The sequence below is a fragment of the Mesoplodon mirus genome (genome assembly GCF_964341445.2).
Source record: "Mesoplodon mirus genome assembly, chromosome: 12".
In the NCBI taxonomy this organism is placed as follows: domain Eukaryota; kingdom Metazoa; phylum Chordata; class Mammalia; order Artiodactyla; family Ziphiidae; genus Mesoplodon; species Mesoplodon mirus.
This window is the reverse complement of record NC_138988.1, coordinates 54,171,569-54,199,371: the sequence shown is the minus strand read 5'-3', so window position 1 is coordinate 54,199,371 and position 27,803 is coordinate 54,171,569. Positions and strand designations below refer to the sequence as shown.

Below are 27,803 nucleotides of genomic sequence, written 5' to 3'. Positions count from 1 at the left end.
GAAAGAAAAAAAATGACATCAACATACCAATTAGGTATATTAAAAATGTAAACAAAATATGTGTATCTTAGAAATAATAAGATATGGTATATATGCTGGGCAACCTGGTTTTATGGAAAACTCAGAAGACCAAGCAATTCTAATTACATTTTAAAAAAGAAATCATTAAATGCCAGTTTTTAATATTTTAAAGGATCTTTAAAATACCCTTTAGAAAATTTCAGGACTTCCCTGGTGGTGCAGTGGTTAAGAATCCACCTGCCAATGTAGGGGAGATGGGTTCGAACCCTCGTCCGGGAAGATCCCACATGCCGTGGAGCAACTAAGCCTGTGTGCCACAACTACTGAGCCTGTGCTCTAGAGCCCATGAGCCACAACTACTGAGCCTGCGTGCCACAACTATTGAAGCCCATGCGCCTAGAGCCTGTGCTCCGTGACAAGAGAAGCCACCGCAATGAGAAGTCCGCGCACCACAAGGAAGAGTAGCCCCCGCCCACCGCAACTAGAGAAAACTGGTGTGCAGCAATGAAGACCCAATGCAGCCAAAAAAATTCAAACAGGCCAAAGTAATCACTGTAATTTTACTAATTTTTTATCTGTAAAATTAATAAACTACCCTTGGTATATGAAGTTTCTTCAAGAGAATTTATATGCTCCTGCATAAAATTTTATCAACAGAATGATGTCTGCAATATTAGAGGATGAGTGAGTACTGTCTCAATGTTAGAGCTAATTTCTTTAATAAGTCATATAAACAGTTGTCAAATTTAATCTAATACTACAGACATTCAACTTGAAGCTTATTAGATGCAAATAGAACAATTTGCGTGGCTTAAATATTCCCTTATAAAAGTGTTTTCTTCAAAACTTCAACCTTTGATTTTTAGAAAATCTAGAGAGGTTTTCATTCACATCTTATAAATCACAATTCTTTCTAAGCCCCATAAATCTCTTAATATCATTCCCAATTTGGAAACTGCTGTAGTTACTCTGTTTTACATAAACCATATAATCTATATTTGATGTTTCTTTTATGAGAGTAGAATTTTTAAGTATAACTGCTCATATATTTGATTTTGCCCCTATTTCCACAGTCACAAAAGTATTCACTTCATATTATCTTTCAGGACATACTGTATTATTATGCTTCTAAGTCTATAAAAATCAATATGATATAAGTTGACATGTGAACAGATACAGATACTATAATCCCATTTAAAGAAGTCACAAATAATCTAACTGATGTATTGCCATTGGCTTACGAATCAAGCCTATAACTCTAGTGAGCTTTATATTACTACTTCTGCTTTTACCAAATATTAGCGTACATTTAATGAAAGCTTTGAGTTGCTGAAAAATTCTTTCGATATTATATCATAGAAACTTTACCTTGAAAGCATAAAATCATACAAACTATAAAATTATATGCAGGCATATCCCCCAAATAAATGCTCAGTTACCTAATGTTCAGTAAGTCAAAAATATTGTCCTTTCCTCCAGTAAGTGACACTAACCACTCACTTACTGGAGGAAAGTTCCTCTCAACTGCAGATTCAACAGTTCTTTCTACTGGGTTGAATCAAACTAATTAACTACTGTTTTCATACACACACAAAGAAAACCAAAATGCTCAATAAGCATTCATAACTGGCTGAATTCAACTTTTTATTTATTTATTTATTTTGCGGTATGCGGGCCTCTCACTGTTGTGGCCTCTCCCGTTGCAGAGCACAGGCTCCGGACACGCAGGCTCAGCGGCCATGGCTCACAGGCCCAGCCGCTCCGTGGCATGTGAGATCTTCCCGGACCAGGGCACGAACCCGCGTCCCCGGCATCGGCAGGCAGACTCTCAACCACTGCGCCACCAGGGAAGCCCTGAGTTCAACTTTTTAACCCTAAATAAGTAGAATTTTAAGAGTTACTTTTAATTTAGGACAACAATTATTATGAACAACCCCAGGACCTACAAAACTAATTAGAAAAAAAAAAAGGCCAACCCTTTAAGTTAGAAAATTATGAAGAATATAAGTTATCCCAATCCCTCTCCAATAGTTAGATAGATCCAGATAAAACCTGTTTTAATTATGGCATGCAATGAAGTCATGCAGCCTTTTGCATTTTACAGCTGATTGGAAGCACAGAATGTTAGAGCTAGAAGATCCTTTATTGACCACGTCAGTCATTTCCCTCTTTACAGATGAAACCAAAATCCAAACAGCTGGGGTCACAAGGAAGAGGAGGCAGATTCGAATCCAAAACCAGCCTCTTGACTGCACAGTAGGGAATGTGTCCCCCACACCGTGTTGCCTCAGTGACAGTAGATCCAAGGGACCAAAGAAATGATTCAGGACAGAAGAGGAAATTGGGAAAACTAAGATAAAATGTGCATCAATGAGGGATCTTTTTATTACCTAACAGGAAACAACACATTTATTTACCCTAATTAGAAATACATATTTAAATACAACTAGCTGGGGACCTCACATTTAGTTACTGAGAATACGAAAAACTTCCCACCAAAGCTGCAAAAAGGCTAGAAAGTTTAACAGATATGCACACCCAGATGAACTTACATCCACATGGAGCCAGAGGCCATGCCTCTCGCAGATGTCCGCTATCTCATCCAGAGGATCGAAGGCCCCCAATACCGTGGTACCAGATGTGGCACAGACAAGGAATGGAGCTGCGCCCTGTGAGAAGGACCCACACGTGAGAATTATAAGAATCATCATCGTCACCATTAAATCTGTGCTGCAGTAGGTTGGTAAACACAAGGGTTATACACCCAGACATTTATCTGGTTTCTTTGGAGATAAACATTCATTGAGTGAGTGTTGTTTACATTTCTCCATCACATGGCCTCTAGTCACTATAAATAGGTTAAAGAAACAGAAAATGCCATGACAATAGTATCCTTTGTCCCAACTCCACATGCATCCTTATTCTCTTTACTCTCATTTTCTTTATTAGTCTTTTCTGTTCTCTAGCTTTTCCGGATAGAAGTGAATAAACTCAACCTCCACAGCAAACTGGCATCCTGTGTGATGCCTAACTCCTTCCCAGGGAGACTCATTGGGACCTCCCTAACACCTCCAAAATGGAAGACAAACAGCCAGCTCCAGGGGCAGGCCATGCAGGCCTGTCTGCTTGTCACCTGGTAAAGTAAGTGCAGCTTCAAGGCAAGGGATGCAATCAGGTACAAATCTGGCGTCAGAGGGGATACGGTAACCTCATTGGGATACACTCCCCCAAACGGGTGCTGCCACAGAGAAAGTCATTAGAATGTGCTGGAAAAGAGAACCTGTGTCTTTCTGCCATAATTTTCCCTCCTCATCCAGTCCATGGCTGCATCTTTCGGAGAGAGCAGGTATCCGTGAGAAATGGGAGGAAAGGGAGAATGTGGGAACAAGTGCAGAGATGAATGGTAATTCCAGCCGAGTGAGCCAGGCACCCTGGTCCCATGAGGGATTTTATGGCAGCCATGTAGAAGACAGTACACGAGCTTGTTTCCAGATAGATCCATCCCAACATGTTGGCAGAGGTGTGTTGCTCTCTTTGGAAGTGCCATGAGGGGGAAATTTGCAGACAAAGGTGGGGATCAGGAGAGCAAGTAGAATCCTGATTCTAGAGCACAAGAAGTCAGTGACAAGAATACTTACTTGCAGAGGAAGAGTCAAAGTCATTTTAGGATGGAGTCATTTTTCCCTCAGTTTTATCGTGAAATACACTTGTTCTTGTAACATAATTTAATGTCAGGGGTGTTCGGCTTGAACCAGTTTCATTCCAATTTAGCTGACCTTTGACAGAAAGAAGTTATTTCTCGATGGAAAGCGGGGCAGAGCAAGGACGCTTGGTCCACATCTCTAGGCTGAGATGCACAGGAATCAAAGTGATGGTACACAATGGATCCATCTGCCATGTGGGGAGATGGCTGTGACACATGTAATACAGTCCACCAAGCCTCCTAGAGCAGGGCCAGTAGGTGACAGAGCCCCTGGGACCATAGGCTTTGGGACTTTTTCCCTGTAATCAACTACCAACAGATTATGTCTTTATCATGCCCATGACCTAAATGAAATGTGACCACATTTACATCCATCAGTAAAAGCAATCGAAAAAGGAATTTACTAAAACCACTGAAGGTGTCTTTAATGGTTGAGCTTTCCTCGTAAAGTCTATGACATCCTGACAATTGTGAGAAAATATCTATGCTAGCTATTACAGACCATTAATGAGTTTTCCTCACCTTTTTAATCTAGTTATAAGTCCCAGAAATTCAACTTTCGTAATCTGGATTTAACCTTCCAGGTTTTTTTTTTTTCCCTTTCTCATATCTCACACTATTAATGAGAAAAGTCAGTGGAAACAGTATTGATTGTGTGTTGCCAATGAGTTGTATTATCTAAGAAAGTTTGTCATTTCAAATACTCAGACACAAAAATACTTCCAATTATTCAGTGTTTATACTAGTTTCATCTTTTTATAAGCACTTTAGAACTTCTTTTTTTTTTTTTTTTTTTTTTTTTCTTTTTGCTGTATGCGGGCCTCTCACCGTTGTGGCCTCTCCCGTTGCGGAGCACAGGCTCCGGATGCGCAGGCCCAGCGGCCATGGCTCACGGGCCCAGCCGCTCCGCGGCATATGGGATCCTCCCAGACCGGGGCACGAACCCGTATCCCCTGCATCGGCAGGCAGACTCTCAACCACTGCGCCACCAGGGAGGCCCAAAGAGAGAGTACATATCTTTTACAGATATACGGAACTATTTATAGATCAAATGATATAATGTGTAGGATACACTTCAAACTGATCTAGAGGTACTGGGAGGGGATGCGACCATAAGCTAATGATTGTGAAAGTTGCATGACTGGTATATGGAATCTCATTATATTAGTTTTACATATATTTACAATTTTCCATAATGAAAAGTTTAAAATAAGAAAGAAAGAAAGAAAGAAAGAAAGAAAGAAAGGAGGAAGGAAGGAAAGAGAAAGAGGAAGGGAAGGAAGGAAGGAAGAAGGGGTGTTGGTGGGTATTCCCCACCAACAAGCATTAATAACATAAAGTTCTTTTTGATAGGAACTTCTGTAGAAAAAGATAAAACTAGATTTTAAAAAATAGATAAAACTAGAAGGTGATATCTGTAGTTCACAGCAGAATAAACAGGTTGCAATATAGAATTTTACCCAAGAGATAAAGAAATCTGATAACCTGTACCACCAGACAACTATCAAATCCACTTGTCAGTGGAATGTTTTAAAAAATATAGTGCTAAGGACACATATCAGAAGCCAATACAGGTGCAATAAAGGCAGAACTTTTAAGTACAGAATTTCACACCAAATACAGTGATCTAACATGCTCCAGATAAGTTGAATTTCATGAAAAATTAAAAAAAAATATGAAGAGTGAAAGAAAAGAAATATAATATTAAATCTTAAAAACTAAAAATTAAAGAACCCATCTTTCCTAAAGTGTGAAGCCCTCTGAGGAGAGATAAACTTATATCCCAGCTCAAAAGCTGGGCTTTTAATTTTTCAGCAGTCACACCCCACGTTGTTGCCGTCTATTGGAAAGTGGTGGGAGAACAGTCTGAAGCTCCACTGGCATGGGGGCTGCGGGAAGATGGGAGGGAAGCAGTGAAGTGGCTGCACCTAATCCAGTAGGCTTTTGGTCCAAGAAGCAAGATGGCTGGCACCAAGACAATGCCACACCCAAAAAGCAGATGCCAGGCTTAGCTGGAGTACAGCAGGTGACCAGGGCCATGCCTTGCCTTCCCCAGCAATGGATGTGCCAGCTTTAATACATCCTGGCAGCTAAGGAAGAGAGGATAGTCTGCCAGAGCTGAAATACTAGACCCACACCCAACAGGGGGTGATGGTTATGGATGGGCTTTGGGTGGAAGCAACCCAGGAGGACAGTTTGATCAAGGAATCAGAAATCATCCTGAATGCAGCCCAGAGACAACTGGTTTAGCCTGTAGCATCCTCAGAGTCAAGAGCTACGTAGGAGTGTGGATGCTGGGACCCTGCTAGAGAGGCTGGGCTCATCTTTTGAGGCTAATTCTAGGCAAGAATCCGGAATCCAGTGATGTCAGTGCTTTAATAAGCTCCAGCCACCTGGGAATGAGAACATCTGAGAAACTCCGCAGAACGTGTAGAGTGAGCACCCGGAAATAGCACATCTGTAAATGAGCTTCCTCCTTTAATTCTAAGGGGCCCTCTTCTCTCTCCAACACATACAGACGTGGGCCTGGCTGCTGGCCCTGCATGCTCCCCCAATGCCAGAGACACACACGTTTTCTCTCCCTCCCTCTCCTTCCCCCTCTCACCTCTTTCTTGACTTGCCACACTTGCCTCTCCAGCTCCTCAGGTATCATCTTACCTCTAAGAGACACAGGTTTGAGACATTGTTATGTTCAGCAGTGAACAGACCTTGGTACTGCTTTTTAAATAGTATCAGTTTCCCCCTCCACCCACCAGGCTTCTGGATCCTGTCCCCATTACCTTCCATCTGTTTCCACAAAGCAAACATTCTCAGTACCAATCCCAAGAAAGGAGGCCGCCTTCTTCATAGAGTAATGACACTACATTCAAAAAGGCAAGGGGGAGAGAGAGACACAAATACATAGCATGAAAAAAGTACTATTTATTATCTAAATGGGTGTACATAATATGGTTAAGCCCAATCTTTGGAATAGTATTGCCATAAAAAAAAAGAAAGTCATTTAACTGAGCTCTTTAGTATAGTGGTTGAAAACACTGATTTTGGTTGGGGTCAGAGAAACCAGGATTTAATTCCAAGTTTTCCCAGTTCCAGCTATAGACCCTTGAGCAAAGAACACATACTCTCCAAGCCTCCATTTGCTAATCTATAAAGCGGGCATGTGGATGCCTCCTCCATCTGCTTGTCATGGAGTTAAATGGGTTAATGTATGTAAACAGCTAGCACAGAGCCTGGCATATGGAAAAAACTTGGTCACTGGAGGCTGTTGTTTTATGTAACATTGAGAAAAGTTTCTCTTGATGCTACTAATAAAACTCAGTATTAATGGAAACAGAATCTAGTCCACTGCTGACTCAAAACCCCTCTAAGGAGTGAGCAAGACTGTCTCAAAAATTGTAGTCACAGACCACAGAAGAATCTATTTTCAAGAGCAAACAGTGGGTTATAAATGCTGATCAGACACTTGACCAATCTTGTTTAATACTGAATATAAGACTGAAATTAGACACACGGGAATGTGGCTAAATCATAACAACAAAAGTAATAATAATTTATGGACACACTACTGATGCAGCCCTGGCATGAATGAGGCTAGGAGCTGGCTTTGGAATTAGGTCTTGTCTATTTCTTATCGGCAAATAGTAGTATATACTTTGGAGTGTTGGGTCTTTTTGCCCTAGTTCAGAAGTAACAGCTGCATTTAGAAACAAGAGGTGCCTACTCCCTTCACTGGCAGAAGAGAAGTTAGTCCCTCTAAGACCCAATCTCCCCCTGAGTTTCACTCGTCCACAGAAGACACACAAATCTCAGTGGGTATTCATTTCTATAAAAGTAAGACGGCCAGTGACCACAGGAAAGACAGAATTGCACTGAAGTTTTCCTTCCTGGTTCCAGCAAGGATTTCATCTGTGACCTTGGGTTTCTCAGTGAACCACTGCTTTCCCCTCCTGTGGACTGTGTTCTGGACACTTGAAGTCCTAAGATGCTGACTAGTTTGAAGTTCAAATTAGCTTCAGGTGGTGGGGAGAGCAGGGTTATGAATGTTATGCCTTAGGAAATAAAGAAAAGGAATGTACAGGGACTTTTCCAAGAGCACGCAGCTGGTTCAATTCCTAAAGAAGCAGAGTCGGAATCCAGATGGACTACCTTACACTCTGCACATCCTGCAAAGCACCTGCTGGCCCGTGAATGCCTGCAATGCCATCCAAACTCAGGGCAGCCTCACCTAGAGAGCAGGGCCATGATGGAGGGAGTCAGGCACCTCAGGTGCAAAATTTAAGGAGGCGTGACCTTGAAACGTGGACTCTACACGTCTCACTTGCCTCATCCCAGCCTCGATTCTGTTAGTAAGGAACTATGACAACTGATCACTGGTCTGGGAGTGAAAAGGGTTTCTTGTCTCCCTCACTTTTTTTTTTTTGCAGTACACAGGCCTCTCACTGTTGTGGCCTCTCCCGTTGCGGAGCACAGGCTCCGGACGCGCAGGCCCAGCGGCCGTGGCTCACGGGCCCAGCCGCTCCGCGGCATATGGGATCCTCCCAGACCGGGGCACGAACCCGTATCCCTTGCATCGGCAGGCGGACTCTCAACCACCGCGCCACCAGGGAGGCCCCCCCTTTTTTTTTTTAGATGTTTGGGGTAGGAGTTTATTAATTAATTTATTTATTTATTTATTTTTGCTGTGTTGGGTCTTCGTTTCTGTGCGAGGGCTTTCTCTAGTTGTGGCAAGCGGGGGCCACTCTTCATCGCGGTGCGCAGGATTTCATCTGTGAAATCCACAGATTTCACAGATTTCCCACCAGGGAAGCCCCTCTCCCTCACTTTTTAGTGGCAGACAATAATCACTCCTTCATGCTAATTCCCAAAATGATTTGAATGACAACCCTAAGATTTCTATAAATGTAAGGAATTCATATCTAACTGCTAATCAGGCCACAAATCTATTCCTTTCATTACTTTTCTCCAAAAGTCCCCTTCTCTTTGGTTCCCGCTTGGCCTGGAGAGGCTACTTTAGATATGCTGACAGTCTAGGGGTCTCTGCTGTGATCTTCCTGGTCTCCACCAACAGCTGAATTACCATGGACACCTGAAGTGTATGCAAAATCCCCTTTAGTGGCAAGTGCACATATTCTGCATTTGATGGTGCAAGGCAGAGATGGAGTAACTTACCCTGGTTCATCTGGGGCTGCATAAAAACTGGAAAAGTAAGACCACCTGATAAAACAATCTGGGAAAATAACCAGGGGGCCATGGGCCAACACCTGAAAAAAAACAAGGGGGCTCTAACAAAAAGATTAGCATAGGGTTTAGGAAACACAGCTTTCTTTAATTCTTTTTTTTTTAACTAAGTAATGAATGGATTTGTTGTAAATAGTGGTACAGAGGTCCCTAAAATATGAATTAAAGTAATGCCAATGCTATGACTTGGGTCTCTTTGGCAGAGCAGGGAAAAAGAAGGAGCTACAAAGAAGAGTATGGTGGATGGGGTAAAATTTATATATTCAAGGCTACAGTGTGTTCAAAGTTATGGAATTTTTCTGTGGAGTTCACTCTGTTATGGACTGAATGTTTGAGTCCCCTCAAAACCTGTGTGTGTTTAATCCCTGCCCCCCAATGTGATGGTCTCCAGGGCGAGACTCTGATGGGATGAGTGCCCTTGTAAGAAGAGGAAGGCAGGTCTCACTCTGACCACGAGCCTGGACGGAGGCAAGGCCATGTGAGCACAGAGGTCCACTCGCCAGGAAGCAGGTTCTCCCCAGACACCAGACCTACCAGCACCTTGATCATGGACATCCCAGCCTGCAGAACTGTGAGAAACAGATGTCTGTTGTTTAGGTCACCCACTATATTTTGCTAGAGTAGTCTGAGCAAACTAAGACGCACATCTAGCTTGGTTTTCTGGCTCCATCCTCTGCTGGTCTGTTAACCAAGGCATATATTTTACCTCTTTTTGCATGTATATCGCCACCGGAGATTTTCAAAAATACTTAGTTCTGGGTTCACTTTTCAATTTCTTTTCATTCGCAACTTGCCAGCTACACCTGTTACTGATCTTTCCCAGGCATAATCTCTATTTTAGGCTTCCATAGAAATTCTTCCCTCTTTCTGGAGCAATTATCCCAGAAAAGAACTCTGGTACATTTTAAACCAAATGGAGAACGAAAAAGGCAAAAGTAAAGGCACTGCACTGATAGCAGGGCCCCTATTTAATCAGCTTTCCAAGGTGTGGAAATAGCAATTCTAATGCAGAGGGGCCCTGCATTTCTGATACACTAGGGTTCCTCCAACTGAAATACCAAGGATTGGAACCCGAGGGTTGGACCCAAAGTTTCCAGGGCAGGGAAATTCTACTCCATAATCATTCCAAATAACCAAGCATTTTCCCCAGATGTTCACATTCCCAAGCATTCTTCTCTTGCTACAGAATGAACAACTCATGAGGAAGGGCCTGGGGAGCTGAGGTCAGAATCTCAGACTAGATGACTCCTCCCAGCTGCCCCCAACTCAATGCCCACTTTGCCCTTAGCACTGAACTAACCAGAACTCAGGCAGGGCAGGGGGAACACGCTGGGGTGGTCAGGTTCCTGCACCATTTATACTTTTGCCATAATAAAGTAACTTGCTCTTGAAAGAAAGTAACATACAGGAAAGTCCAGCTGGAATTAACAGAGAATTTTAAGATTTTGCCCACCTCACGTGTTTGACAGGAGACCTAGGATTATTGCAGAAGGTACAGGAGGGGACATGGGGAAGAAGCTGTGGTGGGATGGAACCCCAGAGGCCCCCACTGCAATCACAAAAAGAAAAACAAAAAAAGTATCCCTTCTAAGTAAGACTGCATATGAGCTGTGCTCCGCATTATTATTGCTGGGTCATTCTCCTCCTCTTATTACTACTAATAGCTAATGTTTTTGTCTATCTAGCATGTGCCAGATGCTACTTTACATGCTCTAACTCATTCAATCTTTGCAATAACCCACTAATCAATCAGTGCCTACTAAGCTCATGTCGCCACTGGGCTGCTTTAATGGCCCCAGACTGTTCACTGCTCCCTGCATCCAATCCCTTTTCCTGGTGGCTTTGCAGAGTCTCCTTAAAAGGTGAAGTCTATTTTCCCACTTCTTGGATCTAGGTTCCTATATACAACTTATTTTACCAAGAAAATGAGGGAGAAATGACAGTGTGCCAGTTCTGAGCCCAGGACTCAGGAGGCCCAGTGTGTGTCCATGCTGTTTTTTACCTGCACCACTGTCATGACAACACACCTGGACTAGCCTGCTGGCGGAGGAGAGACACGCGGAGCGTCACTGGGGTCATCCCAGCCCAGCCACTCCCAGATCAGCCACTCGCCAGCCAAGCCCAGCCAAGAACAGCAGCACTGCCCAGCTATCTCCAAACTCGAGGGAAATAATATCTGGCTATAGTCCTATGCCACTGGGTTTTGGAGTAATCTGTTAGATATTAGAGCTAACTGATACACTCATTTTTATAAATTAGGAAGCTGAGGCAGAGAGGAGTTAGTCAACTAACCCAAGGTCACTCAGATAGTAAGTAGTGGAGACAGGAATTGCATCCAGGCAGCCTAGCTGAAAGCCAATGCGCTCATCCACAACTGGACCTCCTACTTCAGTGGGGAGCACAGTGAGATAGGGGATTGTGGCAACATCCAACTGTGCGTGTGTGTGTGCGCGTGCGTGCGCATGATGTTCATTGTTACTGAATACCTCCCTTTCCTCTTGAAGAGCCCTTGTGTTAGCCATTCAAAGCAATCAATTTCACAAGGAAGTGGGAGTAGAAGACATACCTGACATCAGTAGCAATCATCTAAGTTCTCATAAATAAGACAGAGATTCACAGAAAGAGGTGGCACTTTCAAATTCAGTGTTCTCTTTTCTCTAAGAAAATGTTACAGACTATAAATTTTAAATACAGGTGATGTACAAAATTGGGTGGCCAGGGCTTACAATATCAAACCGATCAGAATTTCTTTTGGAATGAATACAACGTTGTACATAGGCACGTGACTCACACATGGATGGGATAAAAGCACATCGGGAGAACCCAAACAAACAAGCCCTCCTCATGATGTATTCATTCTCAGAAAATCTGTATCTCATATCAAAAATAATTTGTTCTTTACCTCTGCCGATGTGAAAAGGATTAATCTTGGCAAGCCAGACAGCCCCTTTTCTTTAATATCAGGACAGTACTTGTATCTGGCTAAATTCATGGCATACATATTGGACACTGAACCACCTGCAAAAACAAAAACAGAAACATGTATAGCATGATGTCATTGTTCCCCAAGTGCTGGCTATGGTGGGAGGCATGGATGGCTGTGGGTGCACCAGCCTAATGACAAATTACTGTCAAAATCAAGGGAGCACCCCCCCCAATCCCATTACTCTTACACACTTCCTCATCTCCAGTTCCAGAAGTTTTGGTCTATTCTCTCATTCCAGAGCTTTTCTAAACTAAGAGTTTCCATCTATGGACTTAGGGCCAGTACCCAGGTCTCCATAGTTAATAATATTCTTTCTGTCTGTCTCTAATCAATAAAATGACAATACATGCTCCTCCCTGGTTCCAAAGAAGGACTGTAGGAGAAACAAAATATGATTCAGGAAACTTCTCAAGTAAAATTAATTGATAAACTTGAAAACGTATGACAGCCCTTCCTAACTCCCAGCAGCAGATAAATTCATTTGTGTTGGATATAAATCCAAAATTGTAGACATCTCATTTGTTAGCATGTATGTCACTTCTGTAGCATTTATGCAAAATATCATCACTCTGGAGAAAGGCACAAGCTCGATTCTCCCCAAGTGGCATGATTAATATCCAGGTTTTTGTAATGTGGAAGTCTGTGGGGAGTTGTTCCTCAAATAAGGCATGAATAAAATTGTGGATGCTTTAATGGAGGCAATAACTAATTGTACTTACCTGGGTTAAATATTCCATCCCCTTCTTTCCAGCCAATAAATTCAATCATTTTCTTCAGAACCGCTTCTTCCACTAACAGAAACACTGGGGACACCTCATACGTATAACTAGATAGATATAAAAAACACTTCACTTCTATGACTAGAGTCAAACCATCCCTTTGGAGTCCCAAGAAATGCACATAGAGTTTTATTAAACCAAGTGGCTGTTGAAGTGTGGGTAGAGTCTTCGGAAATGAATCCATCGGAAACAGAGAAATACACAGTCTGTGACAGCACTGGTCATGGTTAGATAAATGTCAGTAGCTGGTGGCTTTAAGGATACTAGCTACTTCGCAGTCTTAATTTAGAGGAAACCTTCAATTCCATCGGGAGAGATCAAAGCAGTGCACCTGGATTCTTTGTATTAGCCACGAACAGCAGCCATTTAGCTCTTTGGATGCTGTTTTGGATGGTGGTTAAAGAAAAACCATTTTCATGGTAGCCAGGTTTATTAGGTTACTACCATGAAGTACCCTAGCAGTCAGCTTTAGAACTTGGGATTCCTCCACCACACTCCTGGGTTTTTACAAATGGCAAGAGCACTGTGGACATCTCTTATGATGTGATGATTTTACTACACAGCACTACCCGGATCCCTGTCATGAAGGTTTGAGGCTCTGGGCTGGAATGCTGTCATTAGACAGCATTGCTAAGTTAGCCCCTTTAGGGATGTCCTGTGGTGGTCCACACCCGATGCCTGGTCCAGCTGGAGGTACAATTGGGCCTGGCCTTGGGGGCCCAGCTCCAGACCACACTGAAGGGCCAGGGTAGCTCCAGAGACGTCTGTGGGGTCAGCCGAGGTGGTCTTAGAGCCTACACAGTGGCTTGACTCCTATCTCTGCCCACTCTTGCTTCCTTCCCCTCCCTTCCCCTCCCTCAAACCCTGTTGACCCCAAGGGTTTCCCTTAATAAACATCCTACTCACTAAGCTCCATCTAGGGCAGCTGCCCAGGAATCCAGCCTGAAACAGTTATCATGTAATTTTATAACGTTTCTTTCTTTCTCCAGATAACTGGAGGGTGACTAATATGTATAATCTCCTTCTCGAACAATTGGGTGATTACCTTAAATTGAATCTGAATAAATATGTACTCTAAATATGTAAGTTAAGCAGACACATTTAAATTCATAGTCACGGAATTTAATGCAATTATGTTAACATCAGAAGGAAAAAAAACTTTGGTAAAGAGGCAAAAAAAAAAAAAAAAAAGGAAAAAAGAACACCTACTGTGTTATCACCTCCCTACCTGCCAAGCACTCTACAGAAGTTACCTCATTTTTCAAACAATTTAGCTTCTATTTTCAACCATGCTAGGAAACCACTTTACACATATCAAAAGAATGAAAAAAGTATATATGTGTACCTACAAATAAAAGTGAAATAATCATTCACTTTTTAGTAAGAAAAAAATACTATTAAACTTGTCTTTGAAAACTAGCTCAATCGTAAACCTGGAAATTGGCCTGAAGGTGGAGGAGAGGACAATACAGAATGCACTTGTGGCTTCGTGAGATTTTGAGTGGACTACTCAGCTTAGCAGCAATTTAATACTTCAAAAGCCTCTAAATATTTCAGTAAAAGAACCCAGATGAGGAGTTAGAAAGATCCCAGGACTTAAAAGGAGAGGTTCACAGAATTGTGTAATTTCACTATCTTGTCTACCACTTAACTCTTCTACCCATTGTAACCTGGTATCTGGTATTGTCTTGATTTATTCCACGAAAAATTCTGTAACTGAAGTCACCAATGACATCCATGTTGTTAATCCAGGGGACCTTTTTAGTCTTTGTCTTAGTTAAATACTCCGCTCAACAATATATGACTCTGGACACACTCTCCTCCATGGCTCCCAGGTCTTCCCAGTGGATTTTCTCCTTCTTCTCTCTCCACTGTAGGCTTATTCTCCTCCTCCCAACCATGAAATATCAGATTCCCTCAAGGCCCAGGCCCGAGCCGTCTTCTCTCCTCACTCTATGCTGTCCTGCAGGCAGTGCTTCTCCATCTCCTGGTTTGTTTTTATTTAAAATGTCTCCATCCTGCTCATTAAAATCACTTGTTGGGCTATGAAAATGTATCAATGCCCGGGACACACAGACAGAAATTCAGATTTAATTGGTCTGGGTTGGGACCCAGGTCTTAATATTAACCAGGTTCCTAGGTTGATTCTAAAGAGCAGAAAGAGTTGAGAATCCCTGACTTTAGGAATCTCATCCATGCCCACTACTGAAATTACCATCATTCGCCAGTAACACCTAAATTTATAACTTCCATATAAATATCAGAATTTCAGGCCCATATATAACCTCAACTCACCAAGGGTATACTCTTAAATATTTCAAAGTTACTGCAAATGCAAATGTTCACAATTGAAAACTGAATTACTGCTCTTGACCTTTTCACCATATACTTGAAAACTGGCCCCTCTTCCAGTGCTTCTTATCTCAGTGAGTGACATGACCAACAACCCAGCTATTAAAGCCAGAAACCCAGGCATCATCTTATAAACCTCCCTCTTGTTCCCATTTCCAAGATCCAGTATATTATCCAGTCCTTTCTGTTTTATCTTCCAAACACATTTTTTCCCCACTATTCCTACCACTTCTGTCTAAATCCAAGCAACTATCATCTCTTACCTGACCAAGGCAATGCCATCCTAATGGGTCTCCTCCAATCCACTCTCCGTATTTCCAGTGACCTTTTTACTAAGCAAATGTCACCTAGTGATGTGGAAACCTTCAATGGCTTTTCATTGTATTTAGAATAACTCATAAATGTGGCCCACTGGGCCCTGAATGTCTGGCTCCAGTCTTGTCCTCCATGACACCCCCTATAACTTTCTCAGCTACACCCACCCTGACTTTTCGGTTCATAGCACATGTCATGCTGTCTTTTGTCATAGAGTCTTTGAACATGCTGTTCCCTCTGGAACCCATCCCTCCTCTTTTCACCTAGTTAACTTTCCTTCATTCTTCAGCACTTAGCTGTCACTTCCTCAGAGAAGACTTCCCTCAGTGCCCAACAAGGAAAATTTGTCCCATTTATATTTATAGCATCATGCACCTCTCCTTCATTTGAAAATAATACATTAATTTGTGTAGATCATTTTGATTAATTTGCATGCATCTCTATATCACTAGATTATTTGCTTCATGGAGGTAAAGCGGAGGTTTGTTTTTACACAAAGTATCTCTCCAGCACCTTAGCACAGACATGGCTTTTCATGCAGGAATGAGTTCCTAATCAATTTTCTCATCTGTTAAGTGGAGATAATTCCTGCCTTACCCATCTCACAGTACTGCTATCAGATCAAACTGTTCTTTGAATACTGCAAAGTGTCATAAGACTATTCATTATTTATGATGACACTGCACAAATGAAACCATTAAATAGAAGTTCATGAAATAAAACTTCACCTACTTAACAAAATCTCTAATCCATATTCCTTGTAAAATTCCATTTAAAGGTACTCACACACTTGGGTTTAATGCTTCTGTCATAAATCTGGCCACCAAGGAGTAATAATCAAGTCCAGCATATAACTGGTTGAAAAATCTTGGATGGTCTGTAAATTGAAACAGAATATTAATCTACACAGCAGTAAAAAAGAAAGAAAACTATCGACACAGAATAACATAAGTGAATCCTTCAGACAATGTAAGCAGCTCGATACAAGGAGTATACAATGCATGATTCCACTTATATGACGTTCAATATGGGGCAAAGCTGATCTGTGGAGACATCTCTGTCTAGAATCCTGGGTACCTTTGGCAAGGAGATATTGATTAGGAAGGGGCTTGAGGGAGCCTCTGGAGTCCCAGGAATGGTGTATATCTTGCTCTGGGTGATGGTCGCTTACATGCAGATATGTACAAATTCACTGAGCTGAGCACCTGAGGTTTTCCACTTTCCTGAATGTAAATTATACCTCAATTAAAAAAAAGCATTTAAAATATTGTCATGGGCCTTCCCTGGTGGTGTACTGGTTGACAGTCCGCCTGCCGATGCAGGGGATATGGGTTCGTGCCCCGGTCCGGGAAGATCCCACATGCCGCAGAGTGGCTGGGCCCATGAGCCATGGCCGTGGAGCCTGCGCATCTGGAGCCTGTGCTCCACAACGGGAGAGGCCACAACAGTGAGAGGCCCGCGTAACGCAAAAAAAAAAAAAAAAATATTAAAAATAAATAAATAAAATATTGTCATGTACAAGGGAAACAAATGTTGAAGACCCATTTCATAGCCCTGTCTACTGAACAATATGTTTCTAAGCAAAACTCGAGCACTCTTTTGAGAGCTCTGCTTTACCTGTTTCTTTTTAAATACAACTCAGACCCAAACCAGAACCTTGAGAAATGGATTATTTGAGCAGTTTGTCCACATATCAAAGCCTGCTGCTACCTTTACCTTCTAAAAATATCGATGTTAATTTCCCTAATTTAAACACATTTCACTCACCAACAGGGTTCACTTCAGGCTCCTGGCAGTGAGTGGCCTTTTAATTTTTCAGATTGGACCATTTTTTATAGTGCAACTGGCATCGTGTTGATGGAGTAAGATGTGACTCATCATGCAGCTTACATAAACTTTCTGATTCAATGCACTTCAAAGGCAGTTGCCTTTAAGGCTCGAAAAACTTCAGTTCCAACTTTCTATTTTTTTCCCTCCCATAAAAGGTCTCATAAAGGTTCTTGGCTTTACACAGTGTGAATATTCACACCAAACCCCCGGCTAACGGCTGGCTTGACATTCTCAATCATAGGAAGCCCAGTGTGACAAAGAATAAAGAGGCAGGAGGCCTATTTCTAAATTTGGGTATTTGGGAATCATTTTAGTTAGTGACCTCTCATTGCAACTCACCGCATTTGGTTTTGGGGTTTTTTTCTCTTAAAACCAGTTCAATGAAAAACAAGAGTCTCAGAAGAAAATGTCTTTTCGTATAAAACGTGGCAAACTTCCTCTAATCTGGCAAGGGAAACCAGACATTGCTACAAGTAATTTTAATAAGATATTTTTTTTAGTTCTGCATTAATTTATGATTGATTTCCATGGTAACTTTATGGAAAGTATCCAGTAAACTGAAAAATCTACTGCATTAAATGTCATTCTATACTTCCGACATGCACTGTAATAATGAGATATGTATCTCTGCTTTTGAAATGCTAACTGGTTTTTTGATACATACATCAGACTTTCCCAAGGGAATATAAACCAATTATTTTTAGCCAGGATTTTATTATGTTCTTTCCACTAAATTTAGTTCAGTGTCAGAACTCACAAAGCATAATGCCTGTATGGTCTTAAGCACTAGATTACCTTTATATAACACTGAGAAATGCATATTTTGGAAAGTTATTCTTCTACTTCTGACACTTATTCACTGGGTATATAGGATACTAACAGTCAATTGGAATAGGACTTAAGCACAAGACAAATATCATGTTACTGCATTTACAAAAGATCACAGTGGTTAAGCATTATTGTGAAACTATCAGAGCAAAAACTCACCATACATTCATTTTCTTATACCTTCTGAAAGGTTTTTATCTTTTGATCCTGCTAGATTTGATCAAATAATTTGGTACTTGCCAACTGCCAAGAGTACTTTACAAATAAATCTATCCCTGTTTATAGTAAAGTCACCCTCTTGAACATTTTGGGGGGCCATATTCTGGGCGATCACGATTTAAAATCCCTTAACAACTTCTAAAATCAAAATACTGTTTATCAGGGCTTCCCTGGTGGCGCAGTGGTTGAGAGTCCGCCTGCTGATGCGGGGGACACGGGTTCGTGCCCCGGTCCGGGAGGATCCCACATGCCACAGAGTGGCTGGGCCCGTGAGCCATGGCCGCTGGGCCTGTGCGTCCGGAGCCTGTGCTCCGCAACGGGAGAGGCCACAGCAGTGAGAGGCCCGTGTACCACCAAAAAAAAAAAAAAAATTACTGTTAATCAGTTTGGACCAACAAAAGAAATGATAAGTAGCAGTCATGATACTGCTACTTATCAGAAGGATGAGGATTGCTGAAGAGCAGATAATATTTACATATGACCACTAACACCATCAGTTTTTCTATCAGTCTATCTTTGGCCTTGACAAATCTATTTTACGGATTAGATGGACCATTGTCAAAACAACAGAACCACTATTTTTGATCCAGCTTTCTCATCCCATAAACAGTGCCCTAGTCGCCTTTACTATGAGGTAAATACAGGCTTAAGAAAACGGAAGAACGTGTTAGAGGCACGGATCAAGGGAGTCAGTGAAATTCTTACTGGTCTTGACGCTGTAGCGTATGACGTCCTGGCAGAGTTCCAACAGCCGGTGGTGTGGCTCTCCTGTGTCCCTCAGCTCCAAGTCGAGGAGCTGTTTCAGCTGTTCAGGGGGCCGCCACTCACAGACCTAGAGATTCGGCAATGGCACGGTTAACTGGGCACCCGCTAGAGCCAGGTGTGGAGAGGATGTCAGAAGCGTGGCCCCCTGCCCTTGAGAAGCTTCCAGACAAGTGGGAGAGAGAGAGATTTAACCTGCAACCATAGTTCCCTGTGACCAGAGCTATGATGGTAAAGCAGATGTTGTTGGAACAAAGGAGGGATCCCATCTTACATTTGGGAAGACGTCCTGGAGGAACTGATATCTAAGTTGTGACATAAAATAAGAGTGGGGTGAACCAAGCAAAGATTAAGGGATGGGGTCATGCAAGGGGCCTTCTAGGTGGGAGGAACAGCACAAGCAAAGCTGAGATATAAGGGCACCCACAGCCCTTCTGAAGAGTGAAGTCCATTGGTGTGGCTTGAATGCAGAGCCTGGGGGAGGGAGGGAGAAGTGAAGCTTGGCTCCCGGCATAACTCCTAACTTGTCTCTCTGCTTGTCCCCTGGCCCCATACAATCTACTCTCAACCAGGCAGCCAGAATCCAGAATGCTCCTCTTGTATATGAGCCACGGTCACCCCTCTGCTCAAACACCTCTGATGGCTCCTCATTCTTTCAAAGTAAAAGTCTAAGTCCTTATAATGACCTAAAATGATCCTGTACAACCTCCTTCCCTGGTGGCACTGCTTTCCTCCCAGCTGACTCTGTCCCCACAACCTGGACTCCTTTCTGTTTCTTAAAAGACCAGGCACATTCCCACCTTTGGGTCTTTGCCCTCAGCCTGGAATGCCCACCCCCGCAAATATCCTCATCACGAACTTCCTCACTTCATCCAAGACCCTTCTCAAATGTCACTTTCTCAATGACAGCAATCCTGAGTCCTTATTTAAAATCTCAGGCTGCACATTACCCCATCTCTAGCAATTCCCCCCAACTGTTTCTTCTCTTCCTTCTTCCATAGCACCTGTCACCTTCCAGCGTGCTGCGTAATTCATTTATGATATCCTACACAGTCTCCATGAGAGCAGACATGTCAGTCAGTTTGCTCACCGATCCCAAGTAACTAACAGAGCCTGCCATAACAAGAGGTTATCAACAAAGATGTGCTGAATGAATGAATGAATGAATGAAGAGATAAACAAGGCTCAGATTGTGACAGGCTTTGTGTGGCATGTTACAGGGTTTGAACATGGCTCTAAAAAAACTGTTATGCTTTGGACAGGGGGATTATGTGATCATATTTGTGTTTTAGACAATAGCTTTGGTTGCTATATGGAGAGTCCAAATAAAATTGGAAATAAGAGGTTATTCTAATAAACCAGGCAAGAGAAGGTAGTAGTCTGGAAGAGGCTAGCTGCTTTAGGAATGAAGCATATCTGGAGATTTTGAAAATGTGCCATCAATAGAACTCGGAAAGCAGTAGCAAATTAAGGATGAGGGAGAGCAATGAGCCAAAGGCCATCCTGAGGTTTCCAGCTTGCACACGGGTTGATGGTGGATGGGGTGGGGTGGGGATGATGATTTGGGGGCACATTTAGTCCAAGGCACCTTCAGGACACCCAAAAGGGGTGTAGCAGTTGGTCTGAAGCTCTTGTAAAAGATCAGGAACAGAGTTCCAGGCATCCATTATAAGATGACACAGGTGACACAGCTCAGAGGGAACCTACAGTAAGAGGGGAAGGTGCAGGGTCTCACCTGGGTGGTGCCAACGCGTAAGAAATGGGCAAAGGGAGAGGGGCTCAGTTGTGAGGTGGAGGACAAGCCAGGGAGGCAGGGAGAATCCCAGAAGAGTTTTGTGCTACTAAACAAAGGAAGAAGGATGCTTGAAGGAGGAGACGGTCATCACTGTCAAATCCTGATGCTACTAAAACAAGGAAAAAGAATGTTTTAAGGAGAAGATGCTCATCACTATCAAATCCTGCTGAGAAGCCAACTTAGACAAAGCCTGAGAAGTGCTCCTGGGATTTATCAACAAGGAGGTGTCCTTGGCAAGAGCATCTGACTGAGGGAGGTGGGAGTGGAGGCCAGATTGAGTGAAGTGAGGATGTAGGAGGTGAGGAAGTAGAGGGAGGGGGGCAGTATTGACAATCTTTAAAAAGTTTCGCTGTGGAGGGGAGGAGAGAGACGGGGGGCCTCCAGGGAGTAAAGACCAGGATGTGGGAGACTGGGGAAAGCAGGAGGAAATACCAAGTCATGCGAGAGGTATGAAATCAAACTCTCAGCTTAGAACCATAATGGGCAGAAGTAAATCAAATGGGCTGAGCCCATCAAAAGGAAGGACTATGGGTTCATGTAATGTGGATGAATCTCCAGCACATTCTTCTGAAAGAAAATAGCAAGACTCCAAAGGCTACTTGTGATATGATTCCATCTACCTTACCTTCGGAAAAGGCAAAAACCATAAGGACAAAAAAAAAAAAAAAAAAACAAACACAGATCGGTGATTACCAGGGGCTAGAGGTGTGGGGAGAGGTTGACTATGGAGGGGCATGGGGAAATATGGGGGGTGATGGATCTTAATCTGTATCTTAATTCTGTTCATGGTTACATGACTTGTCAAAACTCATAGAACTGCACACCAAAAGGAATACACTTGACTAAATGTAAATTACAGCTCAATTAAAAACAAAAAAAGTGGCTGAGAAAAAGTGTCTATCAAAGAGGGCACTAGTAATAATCATCTAAGTGTGGGGACCCATCCTATCCTCAGGTCACCTTTGAAAGGGGACTTGTTGAATCTTTGACCAAATAGGCTAAGTAAGCAGCATAAAATCCTCACCTCCCTCTCCCAACCTCAACATAACTTTCAATCCAGCTTCACATGGATGCACGTCTACTATACTGCAATGAGCTTGGGGTTGCTTAATGGACAACTTAGGATCTTAAGCCTACCCTTCTCATCCTACCTCCCATTAGGGCCCTGTATGAGCCCTTCTTTCTAGGTGAAGGGTCCTCTTAGTGTATTAAATACCTTATCCTATTACAACTCTCTATCATTTACCTCCCACTTTCTTCAACACACCTGTGCTGACTTTCTCTGTCCATCAAAACCTTACTTCACCTTCAGACTCTGCATCAAAGTTCAAGGTGCCTGCTCCTCAGTGAAATCCCCAAAGTCTGCCCGAATCACGCAGCATTTATCACATTCTTATTGGGATCCCCTGTTCTCTATCCCAACAAAAACTTGTTCTCCCAATTAGATTAAAATTCTCTTCAAAGCTGAACCTTTTTCTTACTTTTCTTTATATTCCCCAGGCCCAAATGTAATGCTTTACCCTTAGCTAACACTCAGTTAATATTTAATGACTGAATAAAGGCCGATATAAAAAAAGTTCCAGGGGAGTAGTTTACTCCAAAGTAAAGCAGGTCCAAAATATTCCCCAAGTACAAAGAAAACAGGAAATATGCAATTATAAGTACATATCAGGAAACACCTAAAGTACTTTGCCTTGAATTTAACCATTCCAAGATCATGGGTCATTTCGACCAATTTTCCTATTAGTTTTCCCAAATGCATGTTACCAAAAATTCAGCATACCACTTCACATTCAAAATCATTTTTTTAAATGACATTTATTTCTCCTGATAAAATTGAAATGAAAATCTCTCCTTCTATTTCCTGATAATCTGATTCCAGTATGAAAGGTGATCAATGTGATAGAGGTTAATTTTGAGATTTTAAGAGATGTATGGAGGAATCATTAAAAGCACAAACTCTGGGCTTCCCTGGTGGCACAGTGGTTGAGAGTCTGCCTGCCTATGCAGGGGACACGGGTTCTTGCCCTGGTCCGGGACGATCCCACATGCTGCAGAGCAGCTGGGCCCGTGAGCCTTGGTTGCTGAGCCTGCGCGTCCGGAGTCTGTGCTCCGCAACGGGAGAGGCCACAACAGTAAGAGGCCCGCGTAACACACACACACACACACAAAAAAAAAAAAAGAAAAAGAAAAAGCACAAACTCTGAAGCCAGCCTGCCTGGAGTTTAGTACCAGCTCTGAGACTTGCTAGCATGTGCTTTGGGGCAACATACTTGACCTCTTGTGCCACATTTTTTCCCTCATCTCTAAAATGGAGTTAATAAATACTACCTGCATCTTAGGGGTCTTTAATGATTAAATACACAAACACACGGATTAAATACACAAATACGTATGGAATAGTTTTTAGAATATCACCTGGCACGTAGTAAGTACTGTTAAGAATAGATGTTATTAGTGGTAATTCCAATATCAATTTACATCTGAATTTGAGTCTGAATTTGAAACCTAGAACCAGTCATTGGTACCAGTCAGAAGTCAGACTTAACAACCCAAGATTTCTAGTCTGAGCTCAGACAAGGTCCTGGTAAAGACCCTCAGATAAATTTTTAAACTTTTCACACTTTTTCTACCTTCTACTTGGTTTTTCCTACTAACATAAAGAATATGCACAAGAAAATGGAAAGCAGAGTGTGCTTTGGAGAGTGTAGAAATCAGATCACTGGGTGGTTTATAATCTATATTGTTATCTGGGGCAGAAAGCTTCATCCTGTGCTTCACAGCCTTACCTGGTTAAACTCTGGGTCTCAGCCAATTTCCTGACACATGCTGGGTGGCAAAGTAAAAGTCAACCCTCCCAGAAAAACAGAGACTGGGTGGGGTTCTGGAGGCGGGGATGGGGTGGGGAGTAGATACAAACTTTGGTATCTGGGCATCCCCTTGAAACAAAGGTATAGAGGAAATGAAAGCATGATTCCCATTTCCCTTACATCTAGCCATACAGGTTTGGTTAAAACCTATCTTTCCCATTCTTAGGGTTCCTTATAGGTTTTTATATTTACCTTCTCATTGATGTCTGTAGCCTTCAAAACCACCTTTTCCATTATTAGTCTACAGGCCTCTTCGACAAATTTTTCTCCTGCTTTTGCATCTGTTGTGGGGCCATTCAGTATGACTCCATCCACGAAAACAGTGTTCTTCCTGCTGGGAACCATCTCTTGTGGATCGATATCTCCTGGAAGCACACAGTCAAACCGTGTTTGAGAGATAGTCTAATTCGAGCACAGAACAAAACACAGGGGAAATGGCTCACCGTCCCACCTTCAAAGGGCATACCTTCTTTTAATACATTTGAGGCATTGAAGCTGACAGCTTCTTATGGTGCCCAATGGCATGACAGAGTTAAAGAAAGAAAGTTCCATTTTCCATTCCTGCAGCATCTTGTTTAGCATCAGGGAGCGTGGAGGAGCTCAAGCAACATAAATTCAACCCATTTTACTCACTCATACAAACATCTTTCAGACACACGTACAAAAAGATCTTTGTAAACACAAGCCCATGTCTATTTCGTGGGCACACACTCTCTTGTAATTTAAGTATGACCATACATTTCCTTTTCATAAGTCATTCCTAAAGAAGAAGAAGTAATGTCAACATGCCTTTTCTCTTAACTTTAAGGTTTAAGCCTGTGATTAAATGCCCTTCTGCCTTGTCTATGAAACCCCTCGTTAAACCCACTCGGCCATTTCCTACTGGGAGAAGGAGAAAAGAATGTGAGCAGTGTCACAATTCCTGTAAACCCACACTTAACACCTTTAAACTTTTCAAACTTGCAATTTAGGCAGAAGGATGGAGCAGGACATTTTCAGGACTGGACAGTTGCCAGTCAGTGAATAAAGGTTAAAAGTCAATATGGAAATCTATATCTGAGAATAAAGTTTACTGCCTACCCAAAATAGCCCTCCTCCAAAATAATTCTGGCAACTTAATCCAGATATTCCACCAATATCAGCCTCAAGCTCTGACTCGATTGTGTTCTCTTTTTCTGATCACTATCTCTTTCCTCCTTATAATGTACATGTTCACTGAGTTGTGGAAATTTACAGAAACAATTTTTAAAAGTATTTTTCAGCGCCTCAGCTAGCACAGCACCTCACTTATTCTTTGTAAATACACCTTAAATATGCTGACAGTCTGTATGTATTTCAAACATTTTTATACTTATTGAGGGTTCTAACTGTATTAACAGTTATTATGCCCTGGAGCCCATCTTCTCCTCGCAGTTACATGCTTGGTATAATTCCGTGGTTTTCTAAACCCTTTAATTCTATGACTGGCAAACTCAAATGGTGTCCACGAAGACAGATAAAAATGTCACCAGAAGATTCCCTAATTTGAGAAAGATAGAATCTGTAGCAAAGGATCGATCTTTTATCCTCACACTCAAGGGTAAACCATCCAGAGCTCCCACGATGAATTTCAGTTCCATCCTTCACTTTCACTTATCTTTCACTTGAAAAGATGTATTTAACATGGTTTAGGACAACTGGTGAAGCCCTGGAGTTGAGCTTTTGGATGGAAATGCTCTACACTTAAAGGCACTTTCCTCTCCCCAAATTTTAGGTCGTAAAAATCAATTGGAAAAGAGGGCAATTATTCAGGGAACCCTGGTTATGTAAGTGGGCAGTGCTATTATTAAGCACATGGAAAAAGTTCGATTTTTTTCTAACCTCATTAGTAGGATTTCAGGTTTTTATTGCCCAGGGAATAGCAACCACTCTGTAGGCCTCTCAAAGTTTCTCTCTCTCTCTCTCACACACACACATTAAAAAATGTCAAACACCCACTTGAAACCAGAATAGCACAGAAATTGAAATTAAAATTGTCTGTTTCTCCACAGCCATCAATTACAGAAATCCCCCATAATTCAAACAATTATATAGGAGAAGATACTACTTTAAAAAAACTAAATAGAATTGGGTATACAGTATGCATCTTTTCTTGATAGATATGTTTTATTTCTATTACCAGATGTGATCATGTCACTCTTTCCCCAGTACATTTGTCCAACTGGAGAAGACCCTCTGGAGACTGAACAGTCAGTCAAACTGTGATCTTCTGGGGATGCACACCCAGGACCTCCCATGTAACTGCTAGAGTTGATAGCGGTAAATAATGAAATTGTTCAATGGGAGGAGTGTTCCATGAAGAATATACCCAGAATCTGTCTGCTCTTCATTCCCCCCTCCCTTATCACCATCAAACACTTGGGGTTAGCCTTCCAACTAACCCCCAGCTGCCACCCTGCCCTATGTACCGTGTAGATAATTCTCAACATAGTAGCTCCTACGTGTCTTTGAAAAGATGGCAGATCACATGATGACTCCTCTATTCAAACCATTCAATGACCCCTTAACTCATCAAATTAAAAGTCGAAGTCCTAATAATGACCTCTAAGGCTTTAAATGAACTCCTCCCCCATTATCTCTTGGAACTCAAACCTCATCTCTTATTCCTGCCCTCAAAGGTCACCACGTTTCACCCACTTTCACCTCTTCACTCTTCCTCTACTCTTTCCTTAAACACCAGTTTCTCAGAGAGGTGTCCCCGATGACCCCATTTCACACTGCACCACTCCCCTCCCCCACCTTCTTTCTCTGCTTTATTTGACTCAAGAGCAGTGACATACAATTCTTATTAATTTACTTGTTTAAATATTGTCTCTGCAACAGAGGTTTTGCTCTATGGGAACATGAGCTTGTGTCTGTTCCACAGCACCCAGAATGTGCCTGGCAGTTTGTAGGAGTTCCATAAACATTTGTTGGCTATTAAATTTAAAAAGCCTGGGACCTGGTTCCCTCCACCATCCAGTGATCATGTCCCTTCCTCTGAGGTGCCATCGCAGGTTGCCAGCCCTAACCGAGGAGGAAACACATTTGGTAGGAATAGGGCAGACATGGAACTCCATTCATGGGCTAGAGAAGGGGCAGCAGGGGCTGCAAGAAGGACCTGGAGAACAGGGTCAACAAGGCAAAACTGAGTTTGCAGTCCGGGTTATCAAAAGAAACAGTTGGTGAGAGGCTCTCACTTTCCTCCCTGAGCCATTCTTTTCACCAAGGCCACTCCTACTCTCTCTTTTCCCTCCTTCCCTTTTTTGTAGTCATATGACTTCTGAAGGTCAGTCCATAACAAATCTCATTCCAGGAACCACAATTCCAAGCGTGGAAGCCAGTCAATCCTGAAACACTCCGACTTCTGAATTTCCACCAATTCCTCAACTCCATACTTTCCAAACCCCTATCTATATAAGCTCAACTTCTGTTTTGTTTAAAGAGATGCACAGCTCTGCCTTGCTGAACAAACAATAAATTCAGCTTCAAATATTGTTTCAGAGATTCAGTCGTGGTCTCTTTCGTTGACATATGAGTAAATGAATTAATACAGATGAAGACCTAAAACAATGCCTGGTGTGTAGTGGGCACTCAATAAATGTTAGAAATATTAGCTAACTCAGTAAGTGTAAGTTAATAGTAGTAGGCAGTCAAGACTATTAAATACATAAACAAACAGGAGTAAATACATGTGACAGTAAGCAATGACAGTAGAAAGGGAGATCTCAGAGTAATCAGATGCCCAAGGTAATGAACTCTAAAGTGGCTGGTGAGTTATCCCCTGGAAGAATGGGAAGACGAAGGCTCAGTGGGAAGGGATTGTCCTTATGAAGAGAGTTGAACTTTTGGCAATAGCCAAGCAGTTCAGCCCACATGGGGTGGGCAGCTGTCCAGACTTCCCACCTTGTCACTTTCCACCTTGCACTGTGGTTATCTGTGTAGAGGTTTTATTTCTTGCACCAGATTCTAAATGCCTACAGAAGGGATCCATGCCTCAATTTTCTGGACATTCCAGAAAACTGTTCAGCCGTTCGCATTCGTAGGCACTCAGCAACTCTCTGAGGCATGACTGGCTGAATGTATT

General features: G+C 42.3%; 1 protein-coding gene across 1 annotated transcript in view; it reads right to left on the bottom strand.

The window, feature by feature from the left end:
- Positions 1-27,803, bottom strand: part of GADL1 (glutamate decarboxylase like 1) — a gene marked incomplete at both ends in the record, with an annotated part of 183,101 nt that overhangs the window by 141,903 nt on the left and 13,395 nt on the right. Inside the window, 8 exons of the mRNA XM_082637717.1 lie at positions 2,574-2,690; positions 6,330-6,384; positions 6,505-6,584; positions 11,865-11,980; positions 12,668-12,774; positions 16,181-16,271; positions 18,977-19,103; positions 23,891-24,063. Of these exons, the coding sequence (XP_082493843.1) occupies positions 2,574-2,690; positions 6,330-6,384; positions 6,505-6,584; positions 11,865-11,980; positions 12,668-12,774; positions 16,181-16,271; positions 18,977-19,103; positions 23,891-24,063 (866 nt within the window). The remainder of the gene's footprint in view (positions 1-2,573; positions 2,691-6,329; positions 6,385-6,504; positions 6,585-11,864; positions 11,981-12,667; positions 12,775-16,180; positions 16,272-18,976; positions 19,104-23,890; positions 24,064-27,803) is intronic.